This window comes from Rana temporaria, chromosome 2 (genome assembly GCF_905171775.1).
Source record: "Rana temporaria chromosome 2, aRanTem1.1, whole genome shotgun sequence".
Taxonomy (NCBI): Eukaryota; Metazoa; Chordata; class Amphibia; order Anura; family Ranidae; genus Rana; species Rana temporaria.
In genome coordinates, this window is record NC_053490.1 from 184,768,967 (window position 1) to 184,785,664 (window position 16,698).

General features: G+C 43.4%; 1 protein-coding gene across 1 annotated transcript in view; it reads left to right on the forward strand.

Moving 5' to 3' along the window:
• Nucleotides 1-16,698, forward strand: part of IPO5 (importin 5) — a 110,655-nt gene that overhangs the window by 26,987 nt on the left and 66,970 nt on the right. Inside the window, exons 6-13 of the mRNA XM_040336126.1 lie at nt 1,826-1,930; nt 7,795-7,917; nt 8,004-8,124; nt 8,219-8,306; nt 8,670-8,776; nt 9,646-9,770; nt 9,924-10,013; nt 10,614-10,787. Coding sequence (XP_040192060.1) covers nt 1,826-1,930; nt 7,795-7,917; nt 8,004-8,124; nt 8,219-8,306; nt 8,670-8,776; nt 9,646-9,770; nt 9,924-10,013; nt 10,614-10,787 — 933 coding nt within the window. The remainder of the gene's footprint in view (nt 1-1,825; nt 1,931-7,794; nt 7,918-8,003; nt 8,125-8,218; nt 8,307-8,669; nt 8,777-9,645; nt 9,771-9,923; nt 10,014-10,613; nt 10,788-16,698) is intronic.

Here is a 16,698-nt window from a genome sequence, read left to right on the forward strand (position 1 = left end):
GAGAGGTGGGGTGGAGACTGCTAGTGACTATTAGCAGCTTCAAGAACTTCACTGTTTCCAGGAGCTTTTACTGTATGAATTTGTCACTTTAGCTGTGCAGGGCTTGGTGAGAGCATGCCATTATCAGTCTGACTACAGGTGTGCCATGCAGCATAAGTATTGTCATAATAGGCTGGCATTGGGACAGATTTATAGATGCACTCTGATAATCTCACCAGTGGGTGTGCAAACCGCATCAAAATCTGACAAGTCTGATCATTGGAGGAGAGCAGGCTGAGTTCCCAGCAAAGCTAGAGAACTGACCACTGTTCTCCTGCTGGTCAGTCTTTTTTAGGAAAGCAGAGGGACTGACAGGAACACCAGGGATTTCACACACAGGAAGCAATACAAAGAGATGCAATACTGGGCTTTTATATAACCTTGACTATTCTGCTTTTCTTATGGCACTGACACGTGAGGTGGTGGAGTATTAGTCTGTACACCTAGGTGGCAGCACACGATTTTTTAAAATCGCATTAAAGGAAAAGTGCTTGAAGCTGTATACAGCCATGGCCAAAAGTTTTGAGAATGACACAAATACTAATTTTCACAAAGTCTGCTGCCTCAGTTTTTGAGATGGGAAATTGCATATACTCCAGAATGAGTGATCAGACGAATTGCAATTAATTGCAAAGTTCCTCTTTGCCATGAAAATTAACTTAATTCCATAAAAAAAAATTCCACTGCATTTGTGAAGAAGGCTTCAGGGTGCCCAAGAAAGTCCAGCAAGCACCAGGACCGTCTCCTAAAGAGGATTCAGCTGCGGGATCGGAGTGCCACCAGTGCAGAGCTTGCTCAGAAATGGCAGCAGGCAGGTGTGGGCACATCTGCACGCACAGTGAGGCGAAGACTTTTGGAAGATGGCCTGGTGTCAAGAAGGGCAGCAAAGAAGCCACTTCTCTCAAAAAAAAAAACATCAGGGACAGATTGATCCTTTTGCAGAAAATATGGTGAATGGACTGCTGAGGACTGGGCCAAAGTCATATTCTCCGATGAAGCCTCTTTCCGATTGTTTGGGGCATCAGGAAAAAGGCTAGTCCGGAGAAGAAAAGGTGAGCGCTACCATCAGTCCTGTGTCATGCCAACAGTAAAGCATCCTGAGACCATTCATGTGTGTGGTTGCTTCTCATCCAAGGGAGTGGGCTCACTCACAATTTTTCCCAAAAACACAGCCATGAATAAAGAATGGTACCAAAACACCCTCCAACAGCAACTTCTTCCAACAATCCAACAACAGTTTGGTGAAGAACAATGCATTTTCCAGGACGATGGAGCACCGTGCCATAAGGCAAAAGTTATAACTAAGTGGCTCGGGGACCAAAACGTTGACATTTTGGGTCCATGGCCTGGAAACTCCCCATATCTTAATTCCATTGAGAACTTGTGGTCAATCCTCAAGAGGCGGGTGGACAAAAAAAACACTAATTCTGACAAACTCCAAGAAGTGATTATGAAAGAATGGGTTGCCATCAGTCAGGAATTGGCCCAGAAGTTGATTGAGAGCATGCCCAGTCGAATTGCAGAGGTCCTGAAAAAGAAGGGCCAACACTGCAAATACTGACTCTTTGCATAAATGTCATGTAATTGTCGATAAAAGCCTTTGAAGTGCGTGTAATTATATTTCACTACATCAGATACAACTGAAACAAAGATCTAAAAGCAGTTTAGCAGCAAACTTTGTGAAAACTAATATTTGTGTCATTCTCAAAACTTTTGGCCACAACTGTACATGTTATAAGTGGCATCTGTCTCTGTCATATTTAACTTTTTTTTTTTTTTTTTGTAGATCGGGACACTGTCTGCCAGGGCGGCTGCTGCATTTGTTCTAGCCAATGAACACAACGTTCCCTTACTAAAGCACTTTGCGGACTTATTACCAGGTGTCCTTCAGGTGAGATCCAAAGATCATTTTCCGCTCAGGCATTGAACTCGTGTTAGTCGTTATGTATTAATTATATATATCTCTCTGAATTTGCATACTTTTAATTGGGGTTGTCCCGATACCATTTTTTTTAAGACAGAGTACAAGTACCGTTACCTTTTTTTTTCAAGTACTCTCCGATACCGATACTTTTTTACTAATCTCATTTGACAGTGGCACATGTGTCAGTATTTTTTACAATGCTTTCTTCTTTTGGGGGATGTGGGGACAGTGTCGGTGTGTGGGGTTATTTAAAAAAAAAAATGTATTGCAATTTTTTATTATCAGCCCTGTTGGGGGGGGCTATGGTGAGATATCGGGGGTCTTAACGGACCTCTGACATCTCCCCTTTGAGACAGAGAAAGGGACTAGGGCCGAAACATCAATTTGACAACTAATCGATTATGAAATTAATCGATTACAATTTTCCTAATCGATTAATCGGACAGTAACATAATGGGGTTAAAAAAACAAAAATTGTCCCTTTATAGTACAAAAAAGCAAATTGCTACTGTAAATATTACTTTCACTGTCCCACAGTAAAAAAAATGAACCCCCTTACAGTAGCGATTATTTGCTCTTTTTGTACTTGGTTTTGTTTTTTTAACCCCATTATGTTAGAGCCGGTTCACACACAGGCGGCACGACTTTGGGGGCGACTCGGCAAGGCGACTTGAGAGGCAACTTGCAAAATGACTTCTGTATTGAAGTTAATGCAAGTCGCCCCCAAAGTCGTACAGGAACCTTTTTCTAAATCGGAGCGACTTGTGTCGCTCCTATTAGAACGGTTCCATTGACTACTGCGGACCGCGACTTGTCAGGCGGCTGAGTTGCCTGACAGGTCGCCCCTGTGTGAACCGACTCTGACTAAACATCTCAGGCCTGGGGTCACACCTCTGTTTTTTGGTGCTTTTTGCAGAAACACACTACAGTTCATTTACATGTTTTCCTATGGGACACGTTCACATCCATGATTTTTTTTCAGCTGCTGCGTATTTGGAAAGGGCAAGGACTTTTTAACGCAAAATGGTGCTATTTTGGTTCACTATACTTCCATGGAGAAGCTGCAGAAAAGCATGTAATGTGTTTTTGCGGCAATTTGTGTTTTGTAATCTGCCCAACAACAAATTGGCCCAATTTTTTTTAAATATGCTTATTTTTTTAAGGCTATTATCCGATTAATCGAAACAATAATCGGCCAACTAATCGATTATGAAAATAATCGTTAGTTGCAGCCCTAAAAGGGACTAGGGGACACATATTCCCCAGTCCAGGGAGTCCTTTCTCAGCAGCCTCCGCTGCACTGAAAATGAAAGACAGCGGCTTCTCTTCTTTCATTAACTGAGACATTGTAATCACAGGAGGTTACAATGTTTCAGTTATGTGAATGAACAGTCAGTGATCACTGACTCTCCATTTAGAAAACAAAGGAGCCGGTTTACCGGCTCCTACCTCCGCTCTCCATCCTGAGATACCGGGGGGTGGGGGGCGGCAGCACGGAGGGGGGTAGAAAAGAGGGAGGCAGATGCACGGAGGAGGGGAGGGGCAGATGCACGGGGGGCAGATGCACGGAGGAGATGGGGGGGCGGGGCAGATGCACGGAGGAGATGGGGGGCGGGGCAGATGCACGGAGGAGATGGGGGGGCGGGGCAGATGCACGGAGGAGATGGGGGGGCGGGGCAGATTCACGGAGGAGATGGGGGGCGGGGCAGATGCACGGAGGAGATGGGGGCGGGGCAGATGCACGGAGGAGATGGGGGGCGGGGCAGATGCACAGAGGAGATGGGGGGCGGGGGAGATGGGGGGCGGGGGAGATGGGGGGCGGGGCAGATGGGGGGTGGGGGCAGATGCGGGGGTGGGGGCAGATGCGGGGGCGGGGGTGGGGGCAGATGCACGGAGGGGGTGGGGGCAGATGCACGGAGGGGGTGGGGGGGGCAGATGCACGGAGGAGATGGGGGGGCAGATGCACGGAGGAGATGGGGGGGGGGGGGGGGGGGGGGGGGCAGATGCACGGAGGAGATGGGGGGTGGGGGGGCAGATGCACGGAGGAGATGGGGGGGGGGGGGGGCAGATGCACGGGGGGGATGGGGGGTGGGGGGGGCAGATGCACGGAGGAGATGGGGGGTGGGGGGGGCAGATGCACGGAGGAGATGGGGGGTGGGGGGGGCAGATGCACGGAGGAGATGGGGGCGTGGGGGGGGCAGATGCACGGAGGAGATGGGGGGCGGGGCAGATGCACGGAGCAGATGGGGGGCGGGGCAGATGCACGGAGGAGATGGGGGCGGGGCAGATGCACGGAGGGGGTGGGGGGGCAGATGCACGGAGGAGATGGGGGGGGGGGGGGCAGATGCACGGAGGAGATGGGGGGGGGGGCAGATGCACGGAGGAGATGGGGTGGGCAGATGCACGGAGGAGATGGGGTGGGCAGATGCACGGAGGAGATGGGGTGGGGCAGATGCACGGAGGAGAGGGGGGGCAGATGCATGCAGGGGGACACGGAGCACAACGTGGAGGGGGACACGGAGGACAACGTGGAGGGGGACAGATGCACGGAGGAGAGAGGGGGACAGCAGCATGGAGGAGAGAGGGGGACAGCAGCATGAAGGACGGATGGGGTCTGGAGGAGGATAGGGAACAGTCAGCGGTGATTGTGTGTGGGAGAGAAGCACCGATCACCGCTAAAAGCTGTGGCAGGGGGTTTGAGAGAGAGGACCGGCTGTCAGACTTTTTTAAATCTATACAGGGTGATCAGTGCTTGTAACTCCCCCACCGCACTGATCACCCTGACTGCCCAGGTACCGGGTGAAGCATCGGAGCATTTTCCCAAGTACAAGTACTCGGGCAATGCTCGGCATTGATACTAGTATCGAAACAACCCTACTTTTAATATACGCAACTCTTAGGAGCTCTTATTTTTAGGCATCAAAACAAATATGCAATATAGCATTTCACAAGGCCTTTTAATGTGTTGGCTGTATTGGGTATACTACAATAAAGTTTGACATCCAACTGGAGTGTGCGGATATATAATTTATTAAAAAATAAATTCCTGCTGATCTGAGGCGAGTCAGGCAGGCACTTCTGTCTTGGATGCTATACAATGCGTGCAGCACTTATACCTTGAGCAGTGTTCTTTCATTATTGGGAAAATGTATTATAAAGGTCACAGGCATATGTTTTGCTTCCTTGGGGATAACTAACTGTCCTTCGTGTGCAAGCCATCTTCACAGTGGGGGGACTTCTGTTGCAGTTTGCATCCCTCTGGACCAAAGATGTCCCTGACCTATGGGTTGAATTGGTGGTTTCTAAATGATACAGGAGAGTTTAAACTCTCTTCACTGTTTTCTTCTGTCATTTCAACCAGACTGTCCAAGCGCAGTCAAATTCACAAAGGGCCTTGGACAACCTCTTGTTCCCAGGGAGTCATTGTGCCACCACAGGACAGGTTCAAACCCTCCTATTGTTTTCATCCAAGGAAGCTGCCATCTTGGTCTGTTTGAGCTTCAACTGCCATCTTGGTCTGTTTGAGCTTCAACTGCCATCTTGGTCTGTTTGAGCTTCAACTGCCATCTTGGTCTGTTTGAGCTTCAACTGCCATGATGCTTTACATGTGATCAGTTGGGGCACCAGCCATTGGATGGTTTGACCAGATTTGTGGAGAGCACAATTAATGTGCCAGTTTGCCTTCCCAGCATGTCGGCAATGTAACTGTTTTTTGCATTAGTGTTTTCTACACTTTGCCATGGTTGTTACACTGCCTTTTGGTGGCCTATCTGCTCTCTGTGCACCTAGTGTATAGCGCTAATTCTTTATTCTGATCCAAAAGAAATCCGTTTTTCCATAAGTGATCTGGGCTTAATGGTGACTTTTCATGCATTTTAATTTTAGAACTCTCCAATGAAATATTGTGGCTACAAACAGAAATTGCTCTAACAGATCTGTGTAGCAGCTGACAAAACGGTGTACAAAAATAGTCAACATTGGCATGCTAGAATTTCATACAATAGTGTCAGTCTTGGTGTATAAACCAATAGAAATAACCTAAAAATATACACAGTCCAGATTGGTGTTTGTCCAAATTTTTTACCAAAGTGCCCCACCACCTTGAATGTGCAGGGCTCTTAACGAAACATGTGGCTTCTTTATACAGTCACATGAGCATGTGAAACAATGAATCCTTCGTAGAAGAGCAGTTAAGTGCCAGATTATGGTTGAATATCCTGCTGCTTTGGATGAGCTGTTCTGGTGATTGAATATGGAAACCTAAAGGCGGTTTGCCTTAGCATGAAGCCCTCCTGCGGTTGCCTGCACACCGCTGAGACAGTTGACATCTACCCCGGTTTTTCTTCCGTGCTTCAGTGCTGTGAGTAGTCAGAGCCATAACGTCACTCTAGCGCATACAGCACAGGCCCTCAAGGTGCAGCACGGTAAGCCTGACCTTCAGAGCGCATATGCTGATGAAGTCATCGGCTGCATGCACTCTGAAATATCTCCTAAACTGCAAGTTTAGCAGATGATCACAGTGCCTACAGGTATGCATTATTAGACTTGCCTATAAGTACAAGTAAAATTTAAGACTTCCACTTTAATATGCTTCTTCCTTTGTTGCCTTGGTGGTATGTTTTGGTTCATTGTCCTGCTGGAAGACCTATCCATGGACCCATCTTCAGTATTTGTAGCTGCTGTCTTTAATTTTTTTTTTTTTTTTTTTGCGGCTGGAACTCTGCTTTAAATTGACTAGACTAATATGTGTATTAGAGCTGCATGATTGTTAAAAGATCACAATCTCAATTCAAGCCAACAATAAAGAATGCAATTTAAATGCATTTTTTGCTGCGAAAATGACAATGGTCCCAAAAATGTGTCAAAATTGTCCGAAGTGTCCGCCATAATGTCGCAGTCACGAAAAAATCGCTGATCGCCGCCATTAGTAAAAAAATTATTAAAAATGCAATAAAACTATCCCCTATTTTGTAAACGCTATAAATTTTGCGCAAACCAACCGATAAACGCTTATTGCGTTTTTTTTTTTTTTTTATTACCAAAAATAGGTATACGTATCGGCCTAAACTGAGGAAGAAAAAAAATGTTATGTTTTTGGGGGATATTTATTATAGCAAAAAGTTAAAAATATTGCTTTTTTTTCAAAATTGTCGCTCTATTTTTGTTTATAGCGCAAAAAATAAAAACCGCAGAGGTGATCAAATACCACCTAAAGAAAGCTCGATTTGTGGGGGGGAAAAAGGACGCCAATTTTGTTTGGGAGCCACGTCGCACGACCGCGCAATTGTCCGTTAAAGCGACGCAGTGCCGAATTGTAAAAACCCCTTGGGTCATGTAGCAGCATATTGGTCCGGTCCTTAAGTGGTTAAAGACCAAACCTTTTTTTAACATTGGCCCAATTTTTTTTTTTGCTGAAATATGATGATGCAGTGAGAATCGTGATCTAAGCAAAAACATGATTCTCGCTTTATCCAGAATTGTGCAGCTCTGTGTACCATATGAACACATACTGTAGTAAGTCTGTGGGAGCTAGAATTATTGTTGGTTGGTAGAGGATAAAATGTTTAATGCTTAATAACACCTATAATAACAATTAGACTCTTAATTTATTTGTAAGTGGGCAAACTTACAACATTTTCAGGGGGTCAAATTTAGTCACTGTATATAAATGTTTAAACCTCAATTGCATATACACGCTAAGAACCTTTTTAATTAAATTGACCCCAAAACCTCTGCTGTATCTCGCTTAATTAAAAAAAAATACCTTTTGTATCTGTTGGCCTCAGATTTTTTTATTTTTTCAGTACTCCTAATATTTTCAATCTTTTTAGGCTGTGAATGAGTCGTGTTATCAAAATGATGATTCTGTTCTGAAGTCACTTGTGGAAATTGCAGATACGGTTCCCAAATATTTGAGGCCCCATCTGGAGGCAACTTTGCAACTAAGTTTAAAGGTAGTAATATATTCATGCAATTTTTGTATTGCTTTAACACGAGTACATTTATTTTAACTTTTTATTTTTATTTAATTTTTTTGTAGCTTTGTGCTGACACAAGCTTAAGCAACATGCAAAGACAGTTGGCACTTGAGGTTATTGTCACCCTGTCGGAGACAGCTGCTGCTATGTTGAGGAAACATACAAGTATTGTTGCTCAAGCAAGTATGTCAATCTTGAATGTTGTCTGTTGCCTTGATTATGGATTTGTGTGTGCTTTTGTATGGTCTTGGTGTCTAATGAAACCTTTTGCTTTTAGTACCACAAATGTTGGCAATGATGGTAGACTTAGAAGAAGATGAAGAATGGTCAAATGCTGACGAGTTGGAAGATGATGATTTTGACAGGTATTTACCTATATAGTATTCAAATTTGTAATAAGTCAATTCTAAAACTGTAAGTTTTTCCAGCTGTAGAATGTTTTATGGCACAAGCCAAGTTTCCAGCACTGGAATTTTTTTTGAATTAAACTGTTCAGTATTGTTATATATTTGTCACATTTCCATGTCAGGGAGATCTAAACTATGGATAGATTTAAAGTAGTCTACCTGGAGGCACATTGTACCTGAAAGGTAAAGCAACAAGTCAATGTGCATACTTTCCAGCTAGCCTCTCTATTTTTGGGGTGTTTTTTATTTTTATTTTTGTCCTTTTGATCGCATTTGCTCCTGTTTGAATTAAACAATCTAAACACTTTCTTTTTCCCCTAGCAATGCTGTAGCGGGTGAAAGTGCCTTGGATAGAATGGCTTGTGGTTTGGGTGGAAAGATTGTGCTCCCCATGATTAAGGAACATATCATGCAAATGCTACAAAACGGTGAGTCATTTCATATATTACCTGTGATAAATTTTGGAATATTTTTAGAAAACTTGTGTGTTACTAATGTTATGGGGCTGACAATCTAATTCTGTTTTTATTACACTGTATTTGGCCATTTTGTAAACCATTGAAATTGGGTAATGGACCATTAATGGTGTTAATTGTCTTTATGTAAGATGTGATATTGCAACAAAAGTTTATCTAGCCACATTCTTTTTGAATGTACAATCTCCTTTAGCCTTTTACTGCCACTGATGTTACATGGGGTTGTTGACTTCCAGCTGCTACAGAAAACTGGGTGGTTGTGTAAATTTGACAAACATGTTATACTTGCCTGCTCTGCAACGATTTTGCACAGAATGCATGAAGGCAAAAACACTTTCGGGCTGTAAATCATTCAACTGGAGCAAGTACAGTACAGAGTAAGTTCAAACTTAGATTTTTATGGGCTGTTCCAGAACTCAGTGTCTTGATTTTTTTAATTTATTTTTTACTGAATGGAACCTATAAACCGTTGTATAACTTGTGTTTTTTTTTTTTTTTTTTTGAGATCGGTAATGGCCGCTCGGGGATCTGAGACAGTAGTAGCAAACACTTAACTTATACCTTGCTTTAGGCCTTAAGGCTGGCTTTTTTTCTCTTCCCTCCAAGCCAGTTGGTGTTACTCAATTTTGGCTTCCTCATCTTTTGTACTCAATGCTTTTTTTTTTTTTTCACAACCATTTTTTGTTTTGTATAACTTTCTTCGTATGTAGTTATACTTTAGATACCTTCACCTTGTAATGGTCACTGAACTTGAGAGCATTTGTTCTGGTTTACATAAATATTTTGAACTGATATTTACCATTTCATCTATTTCTCTACAGCTAACTGGAAATACAGACATGCTGGTCTTATGGCATTATCAGCCATTGGAGAGGGTTGCCACCAGCAAATGGAGAGCATCCTTAATGAGATGGTCAACTTTGTGTTACTTTTTCTCCAAGACCCTGTAAGTATACTGTCTAAAATGGCAGTTGATTTACTTGGTACAGTTTAATTGAATGGATGTGTTTACTAAGCATCAATAGTTTTAACGCCTGTCAAGGTTATGGGGAAAGTCAAAGATTAAAATGTTCAACTTTTTTTTTTTTTTTTTTTGTAGCATCCAAGAGTACGGTATGCTGCATGTAATGCTATTGGGCAGATGGCTACCGACTTTGCCCCTGCCTTCCAGAAGAAGTTTCATGAAAAGGTACGCCTGCACCTATATATTTGTGTTTTATACATTCTGCAAATATGTTGGCATTTTATAGCCAAGTATATATTCTGTGCATTTATTTTAATGAATTTCATATTTAGAGAGGCTGTATAGCTGCACAGTAATATAAACTAAAGTGGTACAAACCTCAGCAGGTTGTATTTTTCATGTTACCATTTATTTGAACAGTATTAGACAACAGAAGTACTTGAAAGTTTAAGTTCACCTTTTTCCGAAAAAAATGAAAAGGTGTGCCAACTTATGCCACTGATCCCCACTGCAGTTACCTCTGTGGATGTTTTTTTTTTTTTTTTTTTCCAACTGGCCATGCAGTTGGTGATGTGACTGCTTTGACCAAATAGAAATAATATTATCCATTCCAGTGTCTCTAAGGAAGGAAAAATAAGCTGTGGCTTTCAAATAGACTGCTGCACAGGCTCTGTGGGCCAGAAAAGTTAATCATCCATGGTGGTAAGTGCACTGTAGAGTTAAATTTTTTTTTTTGTAAAAAGGTGAGCTTTCACACAGATGAACTATCCTATATGGATCAAGTTACAATTTACTGCTCAAACTGTGTATTCTTGTTTTCTAAAGGTGATCGCAAGCCTGCTTCAGACTATGGAAGACCAAGCTAATCCCCGTGTCCAGGCCCATGCAGCTGCTGCACTTATCAACTTTACGGAAGATTGTCCAAAGTCATTGCTTGTTCCTTACCTGGATAATCTGGTTAAACACTTGCATTCCATTATGGTCGTCAAATTGCAGGAGGTATGGTTTGGCTATGGATAAGCTGGTTGTTGCCCATTTAATGCACCGATTTGTACCTTTCTAACATAAGTTTTTATATTGAGAGCCAAACAAAGCCCTGGTGTCCAGGGCTTTTGGCATAATCTACAAGTGTGCACCCTCCAGCTTTGCTCTGCCGATGACTCTGGCATCTTCAATAGTTTTCTGTTTGACGTCTTCAGCTATCTTGATTGGCTGGGTCATGGTGACATAACTCAATATAAAATAAAAAAAATATACATTCCACAGAAGCATTGCTGTTGGGCAGAAAAGCAACTTGTAAATTAAAGGAAGTAAGATTCCGTTATAACCTCCATGGGGTCAACAGTGCTCATCATGCCAGCCATCTGTTAAGACTGTCTGTCATAAGCTGGACTGTAAAATAGAACACAATGAATGCAGAAGGTTGTCAATAGGATAAATTAGCACAACCTGAACACGCCGGGTAGCCAACCACTAATTAGGATGGCAGCTGATTGTACTCAGGATTCTGGCTTGCTGTGACACAAACTGAACCAAGTAGTGTGAGATGGTTTCAGCTCTGCACTCCTCTTGCATGAAAGGTCCCTCTGACATTTCGGCCCCTAGTGTGCCTAATAGTTGAGGTGGGCTGATGTCACACTCTGACTCTGCAAATCAGAGAAAGCTTTGTATTTGATAGAATACAAAGCTGTCTATGAATGGCTCAGCGGCACTAGACCGATGCTATTATGCTCCAGGTGTGAGGTTGGAAGGTCTCCTCTTCTTGCACCCGGATCACAGTGCTGTATACTTTGGCGACACACCTTTTTTTATACAGCTCACCTAGTGGCCCTGCACATGTTGGTGAGGGAAATGGTTTGTTTAGGCCAGCTTGGCCCAAACAACCATTTAAACTGATGCAGGAGAACATCTTTAATTCAGAGTTTCTTTCCCAGTAGAAACTACAAACTCTGCTTGCAAACTTAAAATCTTCTGTTCAGGAGTCAACTACAGGTGCATTTCATAAATTATAAATATCATCATTTCAGTAATTCTTTGAAAACCTGACTTGTATTATAGATGTGTTTATACTTGGAGTGATATTTCAAGCATTTCTTTTTAATTTTGATTATGGCTTACAGCTAGTGAAAACCCAAAATTCAGCATCTCAGATTACAGAAAACCAATAAAAGATTAATACAGGAATGTTGGCTTACTAAAAAGTATGTGAAAAAATACTGTGCTGGGGTCCAAAGTGTAAAACTAAAACAGCCAGCCCAGTAAAGGACAAATTTGATTCTAAAATAGCGGTAAAGTATGTGAAGCGCTAATCTAATTGCGTGTATTTCCTTAGAGGAAATAGGCTGACGCTGTGGATGGTGGTCCGATTCTCAAAACGAGGCTTGACACGGACGCTTCCGTGGCATCTTGCCACCCAGGAAGTCATTTTGGAATCTCGTACAAGCCGTGGTAGAGTGAAGATACTACCCACCCCTCACTTTGTTGCAAGTCCTGCTCAGTCGCCTTGTATTAAGTAATGGATGGGACGTTGAAAACTGAATATCCCATCTATTACCCAGGGCGAAGTGATGTGGAGATTCCATCCTCGGTGGCGTGTGTAGACCCACTAGGCATAAGCTTTAAAGCAGAGGTTCTGCAGTTTCTCTTTTATTTTTTTTTGTGTGTGTTTTATGTGCAATGCATAGTGTAACACATCTCGATGTAGCACTCACTTGCTGGCCGCTTATACTCTTTTTCCTTGAGAAAGGAGAAGTTTTAAAATTTCATTCCTGGTGTTTTCCATTTTGCTTGTGGGCATTGTGAAGCCCGCAGAATCCCGCGCATGCGATGTGTTGACGGCGAGCTGTGCTGTCAACGCTTCCTCATTACCATGACAACCGCTTGCCGAGTCATGTGACCCGAGAGCACAGTAAAGATCGTCTCCTGGGAGTCTCGACACATCACTCCCAGGAGACCCTGCGCCGTTGGGAAAACGAATGACGCGCCCACTGAAGTTCATATTTAGGGTCAACCTCCACTTTAACTGGGTCCACACGTTTCAGTAAGCCCCCTCATTAATCGGTGGTGGTGTAACCCTCTACAGTGGTGACTGACTTGTATTGCTGGCGTTGAGCCTTATTCTGGATCATGATTTTTGACATTTTTGACATTTCTTTTGACTTTTTTTATTTGGACTTTGTCGCTTTTTTATATATAGATACAACATTTGACTTTTAAAACCTACATGGGAACAGAGTACATATCAGGTCTTATTAAAGGCATTCCTGACGACCTGCCTGCTTAGGCCTGCGGGGCCCGAGAGTAAGAGTAACATTTCTTTCCCATAGAAAACTGATATTTGCAGAGCGCTTTATAACGCAGCATACGAAGGCATAAAAGCGAACAAGTTGAGCAATAGACAACTGTGCGAACCATGTTGGGGGCTGTACTCCAAATGGGGGTCACTATTCTTTGTCTCACTTTTTCTTAAGTATTTTCAATATTCACACAATGCATTGTGGATTGAGGTTATTCATTTAAACCAAGGATCGCACTATGTTGGGATTGTATGCAATTTGATGTTTCGTATGATTTATGGTAAATGTATAAGTTTGTATCCATCGCCTAACACGGATACACTGTTGCATGGACTTCATAGCATTATTGAACACTCAAAGTTAATTTTGTAGCAATACACGTAATTAGATTAGCTCTTTTACTGAAAAGTATGTACAGTATAGTATGCGCTCAATACTTGGTCGGGACTCCTTTCCCATTAATTCTTGCATTAATGGGGAGTGGCATAGAGGCGATCAGCCCGTGGCACTGCTAAGGTGTTATGGAAGCCCAGGTTGCTTTTATAGCGGTGTTCAGCTTGTGTGCATTGTTGGGTCTGGTCTCGTCTTTCTCTTGACAGTAGCCCACAGATTCTCTATTGGGTTTAGGTCAGATGAGTTTGCTGGTCAATCAAGCACAGTGATACCATGATCATTAAACTAGGTATTTAATACTTTGGGCAGTGTGGGCAGGTGCCAAGTCCTACTGGAAAATTAAAACGGCATCTCCCTGAAGCTGGTCAGCAGAGGGAAGCATGAATTGCTCTATAATCTGATTTATTGATAAAACACAGTGGACCAACACCAGATGACATGGCTCCCCAAATCATCAGACTGTGGACAATTTGGCATTTCATTTGGAAATTAAGGTCCCAGAGTTTGGAGGAAGAGTGGAGAGGCACAGAATCCAAGTTGCATGAGATCCATTGTGAAGTTTCCACAGCCAATGCATACCGAATCTTGGGTTTTCACTAGCTGTAAGCCATAATCCAAATGAAAAACAAATGCTTAAAACAACCCTGTGTGTAACACATCCATATAAAAGATGAGTTTCAGTTTTTGAAAAGAAATCAACTTTTTGATATTCTAGTTTTATGGAGATGCACCTGTAACATTCTGTTGTGGGACAAATCAGACAGCGAGTAAGATCCTCACTATGGATGCCAGGGGTTTGAGCTGAAGTGAAGTTCAGGGCATCTGTACAGGGACATCGGAAGAATTTCATCTCCCAGTTAATCTGAAACTGAGGGCAATTTGGCTATCTGTCCCTGCAATGCTGGACCACCCAGGTGGAGGGGGTCATCCGATTCGGATTCAGTCTTACAACTCCATGGCTTTCGGAATAATCAAGGAGGAGACAGAAGTCTTGCCATGGCAAGAGGTAGAACGCATGCTGTTCTGGGCTGACCTTCACGTTCCAGCCTTGCCTACCAATTGCATCCCAGACCTGAACAATTGGCTGGCAGACTTTTTCAGCCTGCAGTGCCTGGACACAGATGCATTCCAGAAGGGGGGCATTGAATGTGGAGGACTTGGCCTCTAGGTTTAAAAATTGGACAGGCAAATCTGAGCTGGTGGCCTTATCCTGAAAATCTTTTCTGGTCTTGGACAAGGTTTCCTAGTTCTAGCTGCAGTTCATTCGATCTCTCTCCCTTTGCCGTAGTTCTTGCTGCGTTTGTCGCACTCCTGCTTTTAGAACTGACTTTTCATTCCTGGTCCTTGCAAGGGGATGTAGTTGTACTGTATGTTGCTGTCCCGAGAATGTGTGCTACCTCAATGGATGAGAAGGAAAACAGGATTTTTAGAACAGCTTACCTGTAAAATCCTTTTCTTGGAGTACACCATGGGACATAGAGCCAGTCATTACATAATGGGTCACCAGCAGTGATTGGACGCTGGCACAACCAATTGAAGACCGTTTCCCTCCATATAACCCTTCCCATCAGGGAAGTACCTCAGTTTTGTAGCAAAGGGGTAAGGTTCCCATAAGAAGGGGGGGACCTCTGTGTCCCGTGGTGTTGCGCCAAGAAAAGGATTTTACAGGTAAGCTGTTCTAAAAGTCCTGTTTTCTTTATCATACACCACGGGACACAGAGCCAGTCATTACATAATGGGATGTCCCAGAGCAATGCTTAATGAAGGGTGGGAGACACAGATCAAGCAGGCTGCTACGGACAAGAAGCCCTATATTGCTGTCTGCAGCACACTTCGCCCAAAGGCGGCATCCTCATGACCTTTCACATCTATTTAATAGAATTTGGAAAAGGTCTGAAGACCAAGTTGCAGCTTTACAGATCTGAGCCATCGAAGCCTGGTGATGCACTGCCCATGGAGCACATATCGCCCTGGTAGAGTGCGCCTTAACAGAAAAAGGAGTCCTGTTCTTTAAACTATAAGCTTGAATAATTGTCTGTCGAATCCACCTAGAGATGGTGGATTTTGATGCCGCTTGTCCCATCTTGGGATCATCTGTCAAAATAAACCATCTGTTTTACGTATCTGAGCGGTTGCCTGCAGATACGCTTTTACTGCTCTCACTACATCTAGAGGGTGCAATAACCTTTCCTCCACCGTCCGGGGGGTCAGGAAAAAAGGCAGAACAATGTCTTGATTTAAATGAAAAGCCAACAAACACCACCTTGGGTAAAAAGGCAGGATGGGGTCGTAGTACAATCTTGTCTTTGTGACAAATTAAATAAGGCTCTTTACAAGAGAGCTGCTAATTCAGATACTCTTCTAGCAGAAGAGATATCAATGAAAGGCAAACTTCCTGCTTAAAAGAATTAAAGGAATCTGGCGAATAGGTTCAAAACCTATTCAAACTAGGGAATGAGATACCAGCGATCTTTGAAAAAATACTGATAGAGCTGATATTTGACCCTTAATGGTAGGGTTGTCCCGATACTAGTATCGGGACCGATACAGAGCATTTGCGCAAGTACTTGTACTCGCACAAATGCTCCAAAACCTGGGATGGGAGGGAGGAGGCAGCGTGTAATGCCTGTGTCATGCTCAGACGGCAGCCATCCAGTGTACAAAAGCCGCGCCGCCTCCTCGTCTGTGATAGGGGAACACTCCCAGCAAGTGAGTCAGTGTTCTGCCAATCAGGGACATCCTCATGCCATGGAAGAGGATGTTCGTGATACACGGAACACTCACTGCTGGGAAACTGAGTTCCCCTATCACGGACGAGGAGGAGGCGCGGCTTTTTTACACTGGATGGCTGCCATCTGAGCATTATACAGGGACACAGGCATTACATGCTGCCTCTCTCTCCCAGGTATCGGATCAGGCAATCGCCTTATTCATGTAGTAAAACAATCTGTACTGTAATGCTAACAAGTGCAGACTGGCTGGTATCTTTTATCAAAGGACTTGTAAACTGAGACAACATGTTTAAGGGCTTGAATAGTCAACCAGCATCCACCTAATCCTTTTTAATTTCCAAAGAAAGCCCAATAGATTCCTTTTACAAGTTTGTTTCTGAATTTAATCCAGATAAACAGCTTAGAACAGCAGTGCAGCAGTCTTTCCTAGTGCAGGTTTATTACTATAAAGCCAGAACGGTACCACCAAGAACTAGGCTGTAAAGTGCC